The sequence below is a fragment of the Leopardus geoffroyi genome, chromosome C1, assembly GCF_018350155.1.
Source record: "Leopardus geoffroyi isolate Oge1 chromosome C1, O.geoffroyi_Oge1_pat1.0, whole genome shotgun sequence".
Lineage (NCBI taxonomy): Eukaryota > Metazoa > Chordata > Mammalia > Carnivora > Felidae > Leopardus > Leopardus geoffroyi.
The window spans coordinates 219,796,830-219,816,998 of NC_059328.1; the positions used below are offsets into that span (position 1 = coordinate 219,796,830).

General features: G+C 55.8%; 1 protein-coding gene across 4 annotated transcripts in view; it reads left to right on the forward strand.

Annotated features, from left to right (window-relative positions):
• The first annotated feature begins 1,924 nt into the window (after positions 1–1,924).
• Positions 1,925–20,169, forward strand: part of TWIST2 (twist family bHLH transcription factor 2) — a 78,483-nt gene continuing 60,238 nt past the window's right edge. For 3 of the 4 annotated variants that reach the window (XM_045482338.1, XM_045482335.1, XM_045482336.1), the window contains exon 1: positions 1,925–2,655. In XM_045482338.1, the coding sequence (XP_045338294.1) occupies positions 2,138–2,620 (483 nt within the window). In that variant the 5' untranslated portion in view covers positions 1,925–2,137 and the 3' untranslated portion in view covers positions 2,621–2,655. Of the gene's footprint in view, positions 2,656–8,909; positions 8,924–20,169 lie in introns of those variants that run through there. The other variant, XM_045482337.1, reaches the window with a different exon arrangement.

Genomic DNA, 20,169 nt, shown 5'->3' on the forward strand with positions numbered 1-20,169 from the left:
CCTGCCTGGGTTACTGCTGTGATGTAGGCAGATGACTGACTCTTAGACCTGACTTCTAGAAGGTGTTCTGCTGCGGATCACCAGGAGGAGACACAGAGATGGGGGCGGGGGGGCGGGGCAGACTCCAAGGGCAGGATCTGCTCTCTCCAGCTTGGGGAGCCTCCAGCGTGGGGAGTCTGTCACGGGGCTGATTTAAGCTGGGCCAACAAGGGGGCCTGGGTCTTCGGCCTCCCCAGGCTTAGTGACACATAGAGTTGGAAAAGGGCAGCAGATCGCTGAGGTCCTGCGGTGAGCCAGGCAGAGGGTCCAAGGCGAGTCTGGGAAGGAGCAGGAAGCCCTGGAAAGCCTGTGCCTCCCCGGCAGGACGGGTGGGAAGCAGGCTTCCCTCTTGGCCTCTTTGGTTCCTCACATTTACTTTCTAAGTTTAGAGAACGATATAGAAAGCCAGATCAACTGCGGGCCTTCCCAGAGCAGGGGAAGGGGCGGTCTGGCGGGGTGGGGCTGCGTGAGCCGACTGGGCAGGACCCTTCAGTCACAGGATCAAGAAGCCAGCGGGTGGGTCAGAAACTGCCAACGGCCACCTCTGTGCGAGGGCCTGAACTTCCCAGGCCTCTGCTCCGCTCACTGCTAGGGAAATGATCCCTTGAGCGGCCCGCGGGTTTCCTAACGCGGTGGTCGCGGCCCGCCCGGCTGCCCAGGAGCCGCGGAGGCCCAGCGCTCCGCCGCCCCGAGTTCAACTTCAATAAAAGGGCCCAGCCCGCCCTTGATCACGCGGCTTGCCTGACAGCCCGGCTCAGGCCCGGGCCTAATTGAGCCCGGGTCACCTGGGAATAGGTTCAAAGGCATCAAAGCCGTAAACCACCTCCAGGCCCGGAGCCAGAGCGGCCTGGCGAACAAAGAGCCCCCCGGACCACTTCAAACGCGCCCGCGCGCGGCGTCCAGATGGCGCGGGGCCGGGGTCCGCGGTGTCGCCCGCCGAGGCCGGGCCCCGCTCTCCCGCCGCCCCGCGCCCTCCTGCCCGCAGGCGCCCGGCGCAGGGGAGGCGGCGCAGCTCCCCACACTGCCCTCCGTCCCCACGCCGGCGCGCGAAGCAGAAGGGGAGCGCAGAGGCTGGGACCCCGCGCGAGGGGCCTGACGGTCGCGCCCGCCCCGCACCCGGCATCGCGGACAGGGCCGAGCAGGTGGGCGCGGTGGGCACCGGGCGCTCCCGCAGAGGCTCGCTGCTGCGGCGCTCCAGTGAGAAAGCACTTAGAAGGAGGGTCTGCAAAGGGCGTCGGGGCCGGGGATCCCCAGAAAGTCAGGGTGGGAAACCACAGCGGACACAAAGCCTGGGCAGAGCCGGCGCGCGTGGCCTGATTCCCGCGGCGCGCGCGAGGCCAGCGGCATCTCCGCGGGCTCCCGGGTGTCCGCACGCCCGTAGTCCGGACGCCGGGACCCCTGGCCGCGCACGTCCTCCACCCCGGGCTGACGGTGAGGGTCGCCGCGCGGACTCGCGGCGCGCCCGGGGGCGGGGGTTGGGCAGCCAAGGAGCGCACAGGCCGGGGCACCCCCCGGGGCTCCCCGCCTGGTCCTCACCTCCTGGGAGCGCCCCTCGCGCCCTCGCGCCCCCGGGAGATCCCGCAACCTCGGCGGAGCCGGATCTGCACGTTAAGCGGCAGACAAAGCGGGTCCGCGATGCCCAGGGCGCCGGGCGGCCGGAGGGTGGTCGGATCCCGGGGTCGGGGCGCGCGCGGCGCGCGAGAGGGCCCGGCCTCCGGGGTGCCCGCCGCGGCCGGGGCCGGAGGGGGAGGCAAAACTGAAAGTGCCGCGCCGGGGGGCGGGGGCGGCCGGCGAAGGCCCCAGAGCTCGTCCTGCCCCCGGCCGCCGCGGCCAATCAGCGCGCCGCCCTCGCTCCTGACAACTATTTAGCAACCCAGCCCGGCTAGAGTTTCCAAAAAAGTTAGAATAACTTCCTCTCCCGGAGACCTCGGTTTTGCACGAGCCGGCCTTGAAATCAGAGCCTTTCCAGCAGCTCCGGGAGCGTGTGCTCGGCGACCGCGGGCTTGGCCAGCGGCGCGCGCTCGGCGCCCGGCGCCCGCCCGTCCCCCCCCCGCCCCGCGCCCCCCGCCCCCAGCCCCAAGCGCGCCGGGCGGGCGCCATGGAGGAGGGCTCCAGCTCGCCCGTGTCCCCCGTGGACAGCCTGGGCACCAGCGAGGAGGAGCTCGAGAGGCAGCCCAAGCGCTTCGGCCGGAAGCGGCGCTACAGCAAGAAGTCGAGCGAAGATGGCAGCCCGACCCCGGGCAAGCGCGGCAGGAAGGGCAGCCCGAGCGCGCAGTCCTTCGAGGAGCTGCAGAGCCAGCGCATCCTGGCCAACGTGCGCGAGCGCCAGCGCACCCAGTCGCTGAACGAGGCCTTCGCGGCGCTGCGCAAGATCATCCCCACGCTGCCCTCGGACAAGCTCAGCAAGATCCAGACGCTCAAGCTGGCCGCCAGGTACATAGACTTCCTCTACCAGGTCCTGCAGAGCGACGAGATGGACAATAAGATGGCCAGCTGCAGCTACGTGGCCCACGAGCGCCTCAGCTACGCCTTCTCCGTGTGGCGCATGGAGGGCGCGTGGTCCATGTCGGCCTCCCACTAGCGCCGCGCCACCCACGTCCGGACCCGCGCGCCAGGGTAGGTGCTGCGCGCGCGACCGGCGCCCTCCGCGGCGGGGGTGGGGGGTGGGGGTGGGGCGGGGAGGGGGTGTGGGGGCGCGGGCGGCCCGGGCCGCCCTCCTCGGGGAGGCCCCGCGGCCCGCGGCCGCGTGCTCGGGGTGCGTGTTGACTCGCGGCGGCAGATGGGGGTCGGCCGGGAAGCTCCCGGGTCCCAGGGGCACCCTTGCGGCCTCTTGCAGACTTCCCCGCTGGGTGTCAGTCGGCGGTGGGGTGGGGTGGCGGCCGGTGACAGGCGTCCTTCCCCATCCTTGGCGCCTGTGGGTGACTGTCGGGGGAGAGGGCATCGGAGGAGCCGCGGGCGGGCGGCCGGCAGGGGCGGAGGGACGGGAAGCCTCTGCCCGGTGCGCCCTGCGGGGCCGAGGCCGCGCGGGAGGCTGCCGGAGCCGGGCTGCGCCGGGCGGCGGCTTCGCCCTCTGCCCGCGGAGCCGCGGGGCGCGTTCGTGGTGCGGACGCGCGGCTCTCGCAGACTTCGGGAGCCCGGCCGGCCGGGAGGGGCGCAGAGCCGCGGGCCGGCGGCCAGGCTGTCCCGGGGAGGGCGGGAGGACGCTGTCCTGCGCTGTCGGCTCCGGGGCCGCTGCGGCGGGACAGCCCGGGGCGGCCCTGCCCGGGAGCGCGGGAGACAGGGCCGGGACCGGGGCGCCGAGACCACGGAACCCCGTGGCCCGCAGGCAGGTGGAGCCGGGAGCCTCTGGTTCCAGCCTTGAACCTGGAGAGTCCGGGACGGGGCTCTGCCCGCGCTGCGTCCCGGCCTCGCAGCGTCGCGCGACGGGGCCGGGCTGGGAAGCGGGTTTGCGGGAAGGGACAGGCGGGGCGGGCCAGGCCCCGCGCGGGAGGAGGCGGAGGGGACGCGGCCGCCGAGAGCCTTGGAAATTCTGGTTTGCTCCGGAAGAGCGCTCAGGGCGCCCTGCACCGGCTCCCTTTCAGGAGACACCTCGGAAGTCCCTTTAGACCAGCTTAACTCCGGAGGCGCCGTCCTTTCCAGAAGGCTCGGTGAGGCCGGTGGGCATCTCCCTTCCAAAGGACCCTCTTGGGCAATGGGAGGGTGCAATTGGGGGGGGGGGGGGGGCCGAGGGTAGAAATCCTCACTACCTCGTATGCTTTGGTTTCGTGTTCATTGTTCATCTCGCAGTGTTTTTCTAAGTCTCTCCTTCACACAGAAGGAATTTAGATTAATCCTGAGCGTGCCCCCGCCCGTGCTCCCAAACATATCTATTTCTTTTTTTATGTGGGTCTCTAATATCTCCAAATGTTTTTGTTGTGGCCACGCAAGGCCGATTCAGCACAGGTGGATTTTTAAAAAGTGCTTATTTCTGTGTCACTGAAAATTCTTTTGCTGAAACAGCCCCCTAAGATAACGATTGTTTTATAGGTTTTTTTAAAAAGGATTTTTAGTGGAGAATAACACGGGTATCTTCTCCTATCTTTGTCAAAAACAGATGGAAAGTTTCTCAATCACATATTTTTCTAGGGAAGAAAAGTTTGGATTGGCTGAGCAGTAAACTGCTACAGGGGGTTAATACATTAATTCTGGGTTTTGCTGCCTAAATTATGAGCTTCCATTAGCTAATTCCATTTACCCTTTTTACCATCCACAGTTTGCATCACATCTGAAGAAAGGACAAACAGATGAGGAATGTCATCTTTGTTAAACATACATGCGTAGCTTTGTTTAAGGGAAATGTCAACAGAATTATCATTAAGACTTCCCTCCAGAAAATTATTGAAAGCATATTCCAGGAGATATTACCTTAATGAAAAATTTAGTAAAATCATTTAAAATTCATTTAAAAATAATTACATTCCTCCAACTTAGAGAATCAGACATAGATCACAAGTAAAGATCATATAAAAATAAAAGGCAGCACCTTGTTCATTAAAAGTTGTTGATTTTTGGGGGGAAAATGCTTAAAATATAACATAACACATTCAGCTAGAGAGCAAATGATCACATGGGGGCCCACGTATTTTTATTTTTATATACTTGGATGTAACAGGCTAATTCTAGTAAACCAGTTTCTTTAGGGAGATAACCACGCTCTACGAGAAGAGAAGGGACACGTGTAAATTTTTGATGCACTAATAATTATGGATACACCTCGTTTTTACTTACCCAGACTCGTTAGGCAAGCGTTTTTGTATTTTTTGTTTGTTTTTATCGCACTGTCTGTGAATAGAAATACAACCATGATTGGTTTGATTTCCTGAAAATGTTGCTAAATGACATTTGTTATTTATTTGTAACATTTTTAACTGACAGGGTGTTAGTTATCTGTATCAGCAAACAGTTTCTAGACTTTTCAGTAAATCGCGTGTGATTTTAATGTCTTAACATGAGATGCTTTCACATGTGTCCAGACGAACAGCAGCAACCATAAAAAGCCTAAATTGTCCTTTGATATAAAGAGAAGCACAGAAAATGGTGGAGGGTTCAGCTGGTGCTAATATTTACCCTGGCTTTCTTCTTCGGCCTGGTATTTAAACACACAAATACACAATAAATCAGGTGTCTTTGGACGGTCAGCTGGGTTCATCGAATCGGACAAAACTCAAAAGAAACTTTTAATATTCTCATTAGAAGCAGGGTCAGAGGCACCTGGCTTGGAGGAAGGGGACGATTTGCAGACATTTTTCCTATTCTCTGCTTTGTCATTAAAGAAAACATCTTCCCTGACTCGTGCAATACGCAGATTTTCAGTAGGTTACTGTACTCAACAAACTACTTTTTATCCCTGCTCCCTGCCCCCCGAGAACTTGTACTCTCTTTGCAGAACAGAGTATGACCCTCTCACCATCTGAAAATCCTCCCTCTTGGGCACTTCCTTCTTGGAGGTGTTTGTTAACCGCTCTATTTGGAATGCTAACCGATCTCAAAATTAATTCCCCGTGGAGAATGTATGTGCAGAATCCCAGGAGGGCTTTTGGTTGATCAGAAGAAGTGGACCGAAAGACTGAGCTCCCAGAAATAGAAGTGATGTTTTGTTATAAAATAGCCGTCAGTAAGATGCAGTGTAGGGAGCTGACCTCCGAGATGTGGGTATTGTCTAAGTATCTGAAGCTACGCTTTCAACCTTGCCTGATGCATCTGGCCGGAGCGGGGGCTGGTGGGATGGGGCTTTGAGAGTGGCTGCTTGAGGTCGTTTGAAATATAGTATTTTATTGAAGTTTTCTGACAACCATACTGTTTTCAGACAAGTCTTGAGCCCGAAAGAACGGAGTTTCCATCTTCCCTGTTCCACTCTATTCCGGACGGACATTACAGATGCCAGATTCCTCTAGCCTGGCAAAAAGACCATAACGTAAACTCTCTCTGAGCAGAGCACTATAACTCATAAGTTTAGTTTAAATCTGGGCTTAAAAAAAAAACAAATATTTTAATAAGCCAATTTTAAAGGCTGAACTTTTATGACAGTTTTTAAGCTTAGTATTTATATTAATCTATTCTCACTGGTGTCTTTAAAAACTCCATGAATGCATGCTGGAATGTCTGTTTATGTATGTGTCTCTTCCTGGGAAAGGATAAATGTGTTGCAGAAAGCAAACCAAATACAAAGTTCTCCACCAGCAAAGAGTTCACGAATGAGGCAATAAAACTCCAAGAAGAGGTGAGTAAGTTACTGTAGCCAAGAAGCAGCCATAAAGGAGAAGGAGGATCTAACCTAAGAGATACAGACAGGATGCATTCAAAAGTAAAGGCCAGATGGAACACTGCAAACAGAAACTCTTTAAAAAGATATTCCGCATGGTCACCTGAGTGTCCACGTGGGATAAAGTTGTATAGAGTGAAACGCACGCACGCACGCACGCACGCACGCACAAGTGCACGTAAAACTGGTGAGATGTGAGTTAAGTCGTGGAAGTTGTGTTAGTGTCAATTTCCCGGTTGTGATATTACATTATAGTTTTGCAAGATGTTACCGTTGGGGGAAACTTAAGTAAAGAGTATAAGGGAATTTCTCTGTATTATTTCTTACAACTTCATGTGAATCTACAGTTACCTCAGAATGAAAAGTTTCAAGGAAAGATATTCCACAAGAATTTAAAATTGTTCATATATCCAAACAAGCACATTATAGAAGGAATTATTATGCCTCGTCTTGGGGTAACAAACTAAAAATGTGGTCTGAGCGCATTTCTTTTCTTGATGCCATTTGCCTGTTGTACCTGTTTCCAGAATGTGTAGAACCCCTGTGTGTTTCCAATGTAGAGTTAAAGGCGGTTCCTTGTAATTCTTAGAGTGGAATCCCGGGAAATCTGAGAGGAGAAATACCAATCAATCCTGGTATTTATTCCTATCCTCAGAAACAAAATATTGTTCAAATAAATTTTATGAAATATTTACCCCAAACGGACCCAGCGTTTGCTTTTAAGATACTGAATCTACACTGACACGCGTGAAACACACACATAATTCTAAAGCCCGCGATTTGTAAAAATTATTCACCAAGAGGTGTAGAGATTAAAGTTTTAGTATTTAGAGCCATACACAGAGGAAGAGGAAAAAGAGAGAGAGAGAGAGAGAGAGAGAGAGAGAGAGAGAGAAGGAGAGGGAGAGATCAAACCCTAAACTCAGTCATGGTTGTTTTAAAGTAATATTTGTTTGTTCTAGGAACATATTTTGTGTTTGGTTCAGTGGTAAACCTTCGAATGCAATTTAGTTATATTAAATGTGCCTTAATTTAATGTTTGTTTTGGAATGCGATACAGTGACATTAACGATGTGATTTTCATGCTGATGTAAACTAGGTCACAATGGGATTTTTCTTCAGTGACTACTAAGGGTGGTCTTGCTCTAGGAGACTTGAGTCAGAAACTGGGAAAGCCAGCAGGCAGCCTCATTCCGGCACGAGAGAAACTTCTAATGGTTAATTGAAGATAGGGTCGTTTTGAACCAAAACAGTGTTTGCCTGCTGCGAATATCGGAATTGCTTTTCGTACGGCTCGATGGTTCAGAGTAACAGACACCTGCGATTATGTGTACGAAGCCCGTGGTTGAGGGAGCTCAGCGCGTGGGGTCTGTGGACACTTGGTGCTTAGAACCCGGTCTCCCATCCCGATACGCTTTCTTCTGTTACTTGACTGGGGGGGGGGGGCGGGGATGGAGAGGACCCGGCTTCTCGTGACCTCCTCTATAGAATCGTAACTTTACTTCTCAACTTCTAAGACCAATACCTTTAAAATTGGCACATCCCCCTCTCTTTTGATCACAATTTCCCCATCAGTGAAATGAAGAGTAACCCAAAGAGCTTTCAGTTACTGGAAAATACTTTTTCTTTTTAGCTCACATTCGGCCTTTAAAAAAATAGTCATCAGCATCATTGGTGGGGGGGGGGTGGAAATGGTAAATTTAGTTATGTTGTCTGGCATTAGATTTGTATGTCCCACTGTTTCGTTTTTGACAGAGTTCACATTTGTTTTTCTGAACGTGGAGATCTGGTGTGTGACTGACTCAGGAAAGATTTGGGCAGCAACCTTGGTTTTCATTAACCCTTTGGTGGTGACCACACATCAAATCCCAACCCCGTAGCCGAGGTCTGTGGTCCCACCCTGAGACTTTCCCGAGCACCAGACGGGGCCACTCAGCACAGAACAACTTAGGGCAGGTTTTTAGCCTTTTGCTTCGAGGAGGGAGGAATCGGGAAGGGAAACTTCAGCCGGTTTCCTCCTGGAGGAAAAAAAAAATGCCCACATTTTTGTTGTTAATGCTGCTTTACTACTGCTAAGCAAACAAAATGCCACGCTAACTTTTCTCTTACTCTGAGCATGTCTCTTAAGAGATTCAAGACATCTTTTTCTTTTCTTTTCTTTCTTTCTTTCTTTTTTTTTTTCCCTGCTTCCGTGGCAAGTGGGGGCTCCAGAAGGGACAGCTTGTAAAATAAACAAACTCCCTAAAAGAAAACACAGGCCCATAGTTTACAGTCTCTGACTCTGTCTACTGCCACAGTGGATTTCTTTGTGTGTTCTCCTTCGATTTAACGTTCTGGAAGTCAGAATGCAAGCAGGCAGCGTCTTCCTTCCAACGAGAGCTCTAGAAATAAAAGATCAAACTGCTATTTCCTTTCCTTGATCTCGGTTCTTAAAGTAGATTTGGCTCGTGAAGCGTGTGCAGGGGAATCAGAAACCAAAAGCCACTCGCGTTGTTTGACTTTTCGGACCCGGGGGCGCACAGTGCCTGTCAGCCAGAGACGTCTGGCTCAGTGGAAGGACCGAAGGCAGGCTGGCCTGCGGGGTTAGGAGGTCCTGCGCCGACTTCCAGGAGGCTGCGTGGACCGAGAATCCCGTTCTTACGAGACCGCCTGTGAGGTGTCTGTCCTTTCTCTGGGATTTAAACGCCTGATTTCCTGCAAATTGGGAAGGAAAGGAGAGAGGGGAAGGCGTGATTTTCTGTCTCCAATTCAGACGTGTTGCCTTCACGTGATGGAGCCCCACAGACCAACAGCATCCTCACCGAAAACGGGTTTTCCCGAATTTAAACCGTCCGCAAACGCGAACCACATAGAAATGGGTCCCTAACTATAATCAAAACTGATTTTCCTCTTTCGTGATGTCTGCGTGCGTGGGTGGGAAACCCGGAGAGAAGGATTTGATCCTTTGCACATTTTTTCCTGCCTGGTGAGCACTTCCTCCCCAGCCGTGCCCTTCACCACCCACCCCTACACCCAGCTTTCCTTCTTGTCTTCTTCAGCTGAGGGCTCCTCTGTGTTGTTACTACTGTTATCCGAAGCCCACGTACATTTTCATATTATGATAAGCGATAAAGGGTGAACAGAAAGCCCATCGTCAGGTTCCAGCGACAGCACAACCACACATGGCGAGGAAACACGCCGGGATTGGGCGGTTGTGGGTCTGGGAAGTTTGGTGCAGCTCGTGAACGAGGTCCACCCAGCACCCCCCCCCCCCGCCCGGGCTCGGTGACTCCCTGACCTTAATTGCCCATCATCACTATTTCCTAAGCAAGCTGCTCCAATGATTCTAGAACAGAAGTGTGCCAGAGATCTGGACCCCAGGAAACCTGATGTATCCTGCTTTTATTTTTTTTTTCTCTCGTGCAACCTGAGTGACTTCAGCCACCCCAAACCCCCCGGGGACCGTGTGGTGACCCCATGAGCGCACACGGTGTTTTGTGGCGTCGTCGGTAGGGCCGAGGTGGATCTCCGTGCGCACAGAGCTCATCTCTCGTGGAGTTGCTGAGGTGTGAGGAAGGGTCCACACGGTGAAACACTCGGAGGGAAGAATTCACTTAAGGCGATTTTGCTGGATGTTAAATCACTGCCAGGTCCAAAGCTCCCCTGTGGACTCCTTTTTGAGGATAGGGATCCTCTCCTACTTCAATAAGCACAGAGTGAGGGCCGTGATGTATGTACCTGGTGACTCATCTCAGGATAGCTCTTATGCTGCGCCCACTTTTGTTTAGTGACATTTCAGAAATGGACGCTTTCCTATAATTTCATCGTTGAGCCATCTGCTCTCCTCTTGGGTCTCCGAAGGCTCCACGCACGTGAATCCAGCGTCTCACGATGTATTAAAGGGAAAAGGTGACGGGGCGACCGAGCGGGTGGAGGCCCCTTGATGAGAAAACGCAAGGCCCGGGCTTGGGTGCCGCGATGCCTCCCCGTGTGCTGCTTCCTGGGGGCACACGAATCACTTCTTCCCTCCGGGCCCCTCGGGAGGGAGCGGAAAATGCTTTATCAGAATAAACACGCTGCCCGCCTTCCCGGAAAAAGGACGCTGCATTCGCACCCAGCAAGGCCACCTCAATTCTTCTGCCTCCACGCCCCAGGCAGGAGGCCACCCAGGCCACAGTGACTTTACAAGTGTTTTCGCCTCTGACTTTGTTCCAAGGGGCGTCAGGAAAGTGCCCGGCCACTGTCACTGGCACGACAGTGCCGTGTGCAGATTCTCCAAACCCATCTCTTGTGGTGTGCGTTTCTTTCTTGAAAGATGCAGCAAATCTCGTTTGCTGCTAGTCACATCATGTTCCTTTTTCCAGGCAGCACGAGGGGAAGGGCAGTGTGCGCAGACAGAGGGCGAGGCTGGGGTGCCTTTCTGGGTCCCCGGGGCACGCACCTGCTTTCCCCTGCGTGATCCTGCACGACGGGAACCAATAACCCGCGCGCTGGGAGGGCTTTCCAGCGCCCGTGGCTCCGTGTAACCAGCGTGACTCTCCACGGTGGGTGTTGGGATTTATTGAAGTCACTGTTCCCAGAAGACACCGTATGGAATACTTTCCCTTAGTAAACTCCTCCTGCGTGGCATTTTTCTGTTTGGGGAAATTTTAATTAGGCGGAAACCACAGTCTGTGGCCTCTGTAGGAGCCGGCTGGGCCCCCGAGTTAATCTGTGGGGCAAACCCATTGTCTTGGGTCTAGGGGATCAACGGGACTTTCCTGAAGCTAAACGTGGGGTGGAGGACACTCCCGCTCTCAGCCCGCGGTTGCGCGTGGCCTGGGTAAGGCGTCGCCTCTCCGGGACTCAGTTTCCCTCTATGTGAATGAGGGAGTGAGTTTCTGATGCCCTGCAGCTGTCAGTATTCTGTGAGTCAGTGTGACCAGGCCACTCCCCGCTGGCTGTACGCCCCCCAAAAATCGAAAGCAGGGTCTCCGCCGAAAAACGTGCGCGTGTGCGTTCATTGCAGCGCTGCTCGCGAGAGCCGCAAGGTGAAAATAGTAGGGGCGTCTGCCGGCTGCGGCGTCAGTAAAATGCGGGCTAGCCCCACGGTGGGATGTTGTTCAGCCGTACGAAGGAGTGAGACGCTGGCACCTGCTGTAACACGGACGGACCCTGGAAACGCGACGCTGAGTCTCAGAAGTCATGCGCAGGAGACCGAATGTGGTAGGATTCCATCTGGACGAAAGATCCGGAAGAGGCCAAAGTGCATCTGTGGCTTCCGGGGCCCGGAGGAGGGGGCCTGGGACAGAATTGCTTAACGGGTGTGGGATTTCTGTTCGGGGTGATGAGAAAGTTCTAGAAATAGATAGTGATGATGCTTGCACAACAGCGTGAGGACCGTGTGCTTACTTCTGCTGGACTTTATACTTTAAAATGGTCAAAACGATGAATGTGAATAATGTGTATTTTGCAAACCCCAAAATATCCTGTGCCACAGACCGTGGGTCTCTCTGGTAACAAGTGGGACTGCAGTGGGGCCAACGGGGGGGAGGTGTTAAACCTTCAGCTTCTCGCCCCTTTCCAGAGGCGCTATTCGGTTTATCCGCGTGGTTCTGTGCTTATCACATTATCCTTCCCTTCAAGTTATCCCTGCCTGAAAACGTTTCTCTTTCTCTTTGGAAAGCTATTTCCTAATGTGGTCCTAAAAAAAAATACGCCCAAGAACTCTGATAACACACTTGACATTTCGTTGCCCACCCTTTGGTTTTGGTGGCCCGTCAGTTATCTCTCTGGAAGCCCCTCCATGGACTGAGTCTTCTCACACTTTTGGGGGTGACGGATGGGGAAGGGGTGGCCCCAGCTTGTGCGTCGTTTGCAGTGCACCCAGCCGAAAGCAGGGGGCATTTTCCCCATGGGTAGTGGGGCGGGGGGGGGGCGGTCCATGGACATTTTGACCCATCCAGCAGTGGTCTCCCCAAAACCCCGGGCCTGGCGGTGGGTCAGACCATTTCAGGCTCAGAGAGAGCCTGGAGAGGTCGATGCTGCCACCAGGGACATGATGATTCCTGAAAAGCGGGGCCTGCGGCTCAGGGCTGCTCCTCTCAGCGAATCCCTCTCCCCCGGGGCTGGGAATAGAACAAAGGGTGGTGTGTGTGCTCTTGTGCTGTCCCCAGACACGGTGCAGGCAGGACAGTGGCACGAGGGCATTCCGGCCAATGGGGCGGTGTTTCCTCTCCTTCCTCCCCTGATCTGTCCACCTTGCTGTGTCTCCTGAGCCTCCTGTGCCCTCGGGACCCGCGCCGGAGGGAGGGGGCGGCACAGTGGCTTTCCCGGGGCTTCCGTGGCCACGATCCAGCTCTGTTTCTTTTTTAAACACTCTCACCTTCATGGTGTTGCACAGTCAGCACTTTGAGACACTCACAGAAACCACAAAGATCGTGTTGGGCTCATGGATTGTTAGCGTCTAGGGAATCCAGGCAGAAGGGCTCAGAACTGGGAGCAGGTCCCAGAGAACCTTCCCGGGAGAGTGGGGTTGCCCAGAGCAAAGGACGGTGCTGTCTGTCCATTCCCGGTCCCCTGCCCCACTAGAGGGACGGCCACCAGGGAGGGAGGGAGAGAGACAGAGAGTCCCCACGTGCTGACAAGGAGGGCTCCAGGGAGAGACAGCAGGAGGGGACCTGGTTGTTCGCACCCCTGGTTGGGCGCCTGTCCTGCCGGGAGCCTGGGTCACCTCGAGCCGGCACATGTTATGTCGGGGTCCCCATCCGTCAGCCCCGCGTGGGTTCCTGGCTGCAGAGGGGCCACACTCTGATCTGTCAGCGGGTTACGCACCCTTGCTGTGCACCCAGACCCTCTGCTCTCCTCTCTCCTGCTTCCGAGTACCTGAACAGGAGCCTCGGGCATACCCACATGCGCTGCGAGCCTCGGGACGCTGGGGCCCGCGCTCCGGTCAGGATAGGGCACAAAGCGGGGGTCTCTGGCCCTTGATTGTGCAGTTGGTTTTCAGACATACCATCCAGGTGACGTGAACCAAATTTGGTGCCCCTGGGTGAGCAACACACAGACTGCCCCCTCCCTCCCACTCACCTGCCCTTCTTACTGTCCCCAAAGCAGGTCAGGCCTCGGTGTCCCGATGTCCACCCACTCAGCTAGCTCCCTGGCCGCATCTGCTGTCGAAGCTAATAGAAAATCAGGCTTCCTGGTGAACCCAAGGGGATGCATTCACTTTACCCCATCGAAGCCCATGCTTCGTGCGGCACCCATCACCTGCGGTGTGTGGCCACAGACGGAGTGCGGTGGGGACACCCAGGTCGCTGTCCCACAGAAGCCAACAGTGAACATTCAGGGGACCTAAGTGACACTCACTAATGGGGACCCCTCACGGCCTCTGCTTCCTGAAGCTGATCGTTCCAAGCGTGGCAAAGCCCAAGATACGAAGGAAAAAATAACCGACTAAATTAAAATTTGAGATTTTATATATCAAAAAACTACGACAATCAGAAACTTTTCATGAGCCAGGAAGGAAGTACTTACCAATGTCTGGTACAGTGAATCTTACTAGACAAAGAGCCCTTAAAAATCCAAAAGAAAATGGGGCACCTGGGTGGCTCAGTCCATTAAGTGTCTGGCCCTTGATTCTGGCTCAGGTCATGATCTCACGATTCGTGGGATAGAGCCCCACGTTGGGCTCTGTGCTGACCTGCTTGGGATTCTCTCTCTCTGCCTCTCTCTCTGCCCCTGCCTCGCTCGTGCTCGCTCACTCACTCTCTCTAAGTAAGTAAATAAATAAATAAACTTAAAAAAACCCAGTGGAAAATAAGGGTCATAATACGAATTTACAAAAGAAGAAGTCCCGTTGTCCGGTCAACACATGACAAGTGTTGAACTTCAGCAATCATCCAAGAAATGGAAAGTAAGCAGGTGGGTACCATTTTTTAATTACATTGGAAAGACGAGAACCCTCCGTATTAAGGAAAGCGTGAGGAACCAGGCCATCTCGTCTCTGACAGTGAGAAGGTAAATTGTAAAATCTTTGCGAAGAGATTTTGACAATGGATAGGAGAAGATTTAAAATTTGGAAATGCCCTTTGAGACAAGCAAGGCCGCTTTTAGGCATTATCCTGAGCGAACGATGGTCGAATCTGACCAGCAACAAAAAGATTCCTATCAGCTTTGCTAATATTCGTGAGATCCTTCAAATGTCCTGGGAAAAGGGTGAATGAATTGTGGTTTATCCATCCACTGAAACACGACACAGCCAGAAAACTGTGTCCTGTAAGCAAATACTTGGTCATCGAGGGAAATGGCCCCCCAGTGGAGCAGATCCTCTGACCCCAGGTTGCAGAATCAGAGTGTGCATTGGCATGGGTGCATCTGTCACAAGAGCGAATGCCTCTCGGCCAAAGCGGGAGTCAGACATCTTCCTTTCCTTCTTCTTATTCTCATTGGTTTTCCTTCTTTCCCAAATTTTCTGCAAATGCCAGGGTCTTACTCCAAGAAAACGGCGCTTTTTAAAGGCAGAGTCGAGGGTGTGCACAAGCGAGTCTTTGGTCTGGACTCTGCTGACCCCTCCCCTGCGTGCCCATCGCAAAGCCCCGCTCCTGAGGGACCAGCCTGTTGTTACCCTCGCTGGACCCTCCTCTCAATATTACAGGTTTGGTGCCACCTGAAGTCACGTAAGAAAAAAATAATTGTTTTTCTGTCTTCTGCAACCCTCGGCTCAAGACCCTGACCGTTATTTTTATGCAGTGCCTTTAATGGTAGTTTAATTTGATACACTTTTCCAGAACGTCTGAGTATGGCCCAGCCTGACTCCCTAGAGGAACTGCAGGTTTGTTTGGGGGCAGCAGGGCTGTGTATGGGTTTCCTGCGACGACGGGAATTCAGGAATTCTCTTGTCCTTGTCCTTGCCCCCCAGTGGTACCCTCCCCCATTTGCTAACAACACCCTCACTTGTCTTTATTTTGTAAACTCGTCTCCATGTATTTGGGGATGTATGTTCTTAATCACAAACCACTTCAGATGTATAGAAGTAAGTGGAAGAAATACAACGAACTCACGGACTGTTCTCCTAACCCAAACTGGGAGGAGAAATACGACAGAAGCCCCCTTACCTTCTGGAGGCGTTTGTACTCACTGATGATCGGAATGAGAAATTAAAACCACTCCCCCCCCAGCCCCTGGCCTTCTGTGGTGGCCCGTGAGCGCTCGGGACTGGAGGGGACACCGGTGGGCCAGGGCGTTCGTCCCCCCACCAGCAGGCCCGGTTGTGCAGAGCCCTGCCCGCCCCTAGTGCCTGAATCACACCTCCACCTCCCTGGGGACCTGACACCAGCCGCGGGTCCCCAGGCACAGCCCCCGGCTCCTAGTTTCACGTTCCCCTTCGGATCCTCAGCCATAATCTAATTTGCACTAGGCCTGCCTTCTCTCACCCCTGGGCTGCGCTTGAGGCATACTTCTGGCAAGTTCTGGGACCACACTTGCCAGATGACCAAACCCTCTTCAGAAACATGACTGAAATATTTGTAAGTTTCCATCGCGGCCGGTGAAGCGGCCCGAGGCTCGGGGAGGGAGAGCCCCGCGCGTGTGCGTGCTCGAGGTCGTCTCCTGTCCGTACACCCGTCCACACGCTGTGGCTGCCAAGCCAGCCGTGCGTTAATCCTCAACCCGAAACCACAGATACCTTCTGCTGTCGCGGCACAGAGAAACCAGGAGGTTAACGGCCGGGTTGGTCCCCGCCGTGGGCCTCCTGCCTGAATCAGAGCCGACCGTGGAGCAAAGCGGGTGACTCAGAGCCATGGCTTTGTGTCTTCTGGCTGTTCAAGTAAACAGCAGGGAGGCTTGAATGGGAGGCCAGGAGTGCAGGGCAGAGGCGGCTCCCGGCTCCTGAGGGCGGGCGTGGGCAGAGGGGGCGTGGGCACACGCTCGTGGGACTGGAGTGGAGGCTGGTGCCCATGGGGCCACGGCAGGGCCCAGAGGGGTCGGGGGTGGGGGGGTGTATGTGGTGAGTGCAGGCCTTGGGTGCTCAGAGATGCCAGGCCAGGGTCCACCCTGGCCCGGGGTCCATGTTGCGCTCCACCCCCCCTCAGAAATGCCTGTTGGGGACATTCCTGCACAAAGTTGCCCTTCAGTAAGCTCCTGTGCACTCAGGAAGGCGGTCCTTGGGATTTCCCAACTCCTTTGGGACCCTCTGTAAGGTGGAGAGTGTCAGGCATGCACCGGGGCCTGGCCTCAGGATCTGGGAGGGGGGAAAGGCTGGGGGCTCTGGAAAACTCACAGGGTGTAGCTGGGGTGACCTAGATTCAGGGGGGACCAGGTGGTCTCGCCCAACCCAGACCTGGCTGCAGAGGGGTCTTAGGAGCTCCCGTGTCCCGCTCCAGACTGGCAGCGGGGGTAAGCGACTATGGCAGAAGCACTCTGCCCTGCAGGGGTGCGCAGAGCAGAGCAGATGGGCAGAGACGCTGAGTGCCCGCAGCTGAGACTCTGGCCCACCCCGCCTCCTGACCACAGCACTTGGCCTGTAGTGTTATTTTAATCCTGAAAACAACCCAGTCCGGTTGGGTCTCTAACTGCCACTCCCCAGGTGGGAAAACTGAGGGGCTTTGGTGGCTCAGCTAAGGGCACCCAGCCAGCAGCGGGCAGAGGCAGGAGTTGAACCGAGGCCGTCTGCGTCTTCAGCAGACTGTCTAGGAGCGAAGATTTCCCTTCTATGTCAAATATGGCCCAGCTCCTGCTCTGGGGCCGTGCTGTTCCTTTGGGCGTCTCTGGCTCAGCCAAGGTGGTCGGTGGTCCCCAAATGTAGCAGGGCAGTTCCTCGGAGAGAGAGGGGAGAGGCCCCGCCCAGCATATGTGGCGTTTCCTAGGCCCTGGGCCTCTGCTCGTGGGCAGCCCAGCCAGCTCACGCTGCCGAGTGGGGGCTGACCTCACCCCCCGTGCCCCCCGCAGCTGTGCATCTTGCTGTTGGCAGGACTCGGTGAGGCGGGCCGGGTGCTGTTCAGCCTGGACAGCGGGGTCCCCGGGGCCAGAAATGGGCAGGTTGCCCCTCTCCTCTCCCGGGCATCTCTTGGCTCTTCATGCCCAGCGATTAAACCTTTGAACTTGCAGGGCCAGGGAAGAAGGGGAATCTCGGGGTCTGTACTATTAAGACTTTGCTGGTTTGGAGCTTCTTTTCCCGTAGGAGGCCTGGAGCCTTCTTCCAGCCTAAAGAAACCACACCCCCTTTACAAATACGCGGCGTAAGTCAGGACGCAGATTCAGTGTTCTTGGTCACCCCCCCCCACCCCCCGTCTGTATTACACCGGTGAGCGATTGCCTGTGATTCCCGATAGCGGAACATCTCCCGTCCCTCCGTGCTGTGAATTGCAATTTATTAATATTTTATTATGACTTGACTTTTTCAGAGCAGTGTAATTTCGTTCACAGCAGAATGGCGGGAAAGTAGGGAGATTTCCTGCGCCCCACCCCCCGCCTGCACACAGGCACGCCCTGTCCCGTTAGCAGCACCCCACCAGAGGTGGGGGGTCCACGTGTTACGGTGGATGAGCCCACACAGACGCGTCTCGGTCACCCAGAGTCCACAGTGCACACGGGGGCTCACTCCTGGTGGTGTGCTCTCTGTGGTCGTGCACAAACGTGTAGTGACACGGAGCCATCACTGTGCTGTCGTAGAGTCCCTTCGCTGCCCCAAGAATCCTCTGCGCCTCCCCTGCTCCTCCCCTTCTCCCCCCCACCCCCGACCCCTGGCCACTACTGACCTTTTTACTGTCTCTGTAGTTCTGCCTTTTCCAGAAGATCCCGTAGTTGGAATCATACAGCCTGCAGGCTTTCCAGACTGGCTTCTTTCACTTGATGACACGTGTTTCCGGTTCCTTCGTGGCCTCTCGTGGCTCGATGGCTCATTTCTTTCTAGCATCATCTGGGTGCGCCACCGTCCGTGCGTCCAGCTACCGAAGGGTACCCTGGGTGCTTCCAAGTTTTCGCGGTTATGAATAAAGCTGCCAGAAGCATCTGCGTGCAGGTTTTTGTGTGGATGTAAGCATGCAACTCCTGTGGGTACCTGCTAAAGAGTGCATGCGCTGGAGTGCGTGGCGAGAGTGTTTCCTTCGGTGAGAAACGTCAGGTTGCCTTCCACGTGCGGTCCCGGGCGCGTCCCTCCTGGCCCCCTCGCCCCACACCCTCGCTGGCAGCCGGTCCTGTCGGCGTTCCGGGTACAGGCTCTTCCCACAGGTGTGCGGTGCCTTCTCTACACCAGCGGCCAGTGGCCCCTTCCCAGGCCACGTCTGATTTGACCACGTAAGCGGTTGGTGGAACACGTGCGTCACGTGCCCCTCATGGTGTGTGGCACCCTGGGCCGTGTCGAATGCCGGCTCCTTTATGCCAGCCCCACCGTGGGGCTGCCCGGGTCCCTTCGTGGCTGCGGGCCCTGCTCTTCTGATCCCCAGGCATCCTCCAGATGAGCTCCCCAGGGCGGGGAAGGGGTCTTGCCCTTTCGCAGCACACCCAGCACTGCAGCAGGGACCGGCAGGGGGCAGGGGTCCAAAGGAGGGGCAGAGTGGATGAGCCATCCAGGCACCTGCCTCTCTGCGCGTCGCCTCTTGGCTCTCGGTGCCTCTGTGCGGCCTTCCCTCCACCAGCATGCCCCCACCTCCGCACCTCCCTCCGGTACCCAGCCCGGCATCCCCTTCTTGGTGGCCCTGGCAGTCCTCCTGCAGTGTTTCAGGTGAACCCCGAGCTCCCCGGGTCTGGTGCGCCCCTAGTAATGACCTCTAGGCACCTGCTTGCCCGTTTCCCTGGGAGCGGCTTTGGGACCACATCTTGGTTGCGTGTTACGACCGCCGGGTCCGATCCACAGCCAGGCACCTGGTTTGTACGTGGGACGTGTTTGCACGTTGCAGAAATGCAATAGTGGGGATTCGTGCAGGGTCCGTGATCCAAAACCACATTTTCTCTGGGGCAGGAAAGAGCGTTGGTGATTTATCCTTCCCCGGCTGCTTCTGAGAACACTCCTGGCAGCCTGCGGGCCTTGAGTTCGCTGCTGAGAGTGGAGTCAGCCTCGTCTTGGGAGGGCCTTGTCCGCTCTACAAGCCAGTGGCAGTTTGCAGGCCGGGGGCTCCTGGGGCCGTGTCCCCTAAATCGCTCTCTGCAGAAGAAGAGGGTGGAGAGAGACAGGGCACCTGGCACAGTGCGTCCTAACACGGGTGATCTTTGGGGGTAGAGGCACACGTCGATCTGGGCGGGGGGGGATTTGTGGAGTGAAATGCTGTGCTCTGTGCGATGTCATCTCCTCTGGCCTCAACACACACACACACACACACACACACACACACACACACACACTCTTCAGTGAAGTGCCCGTGTCTCACCAGGCTTTATTTAGTGGCTTTGGGGGTGGGGGGTCAGTAAGAACCCAGCCTGGTTCCTGGGGTGCTTGGGCCCCGATGGGAGAGGCGTGGCTGGGTACTTTTCAATAAAACAGGAAAGAGCGCCGTCCCCCAGCCTGCCCACCGCGTGCCAACAAGCACATCCCAGGACTGAGTGCAGCACGGGGGCCCGTGTTGCAGATGAAGTAGTGTCCTCATCAGAAGGGAGCTGCTGGGTGGGCTGGGAGGCTGGGGGCAAGGGATCTCTCGAGGCCTCCCCTGCACCCCCAAGGGCCGGGTGACGCGGGGAGGTGGACCACGGGGACCCGTGCGCGCACCGCCGGGGGGGGGTGCTGAGGGGGGCTGTCCCATCACGTGGGGCGTGAGCAGGTGGCTGAGTGGAAGGCTGAAGGTAATGGAAACCCTGGGAGCTGTGGTCAGGGGAGGGCGGAGGTCATCATGGGCTCCGTCCCCCCAACCTGAGCCCGAGCCACCGCGCCCCTGGGTGCA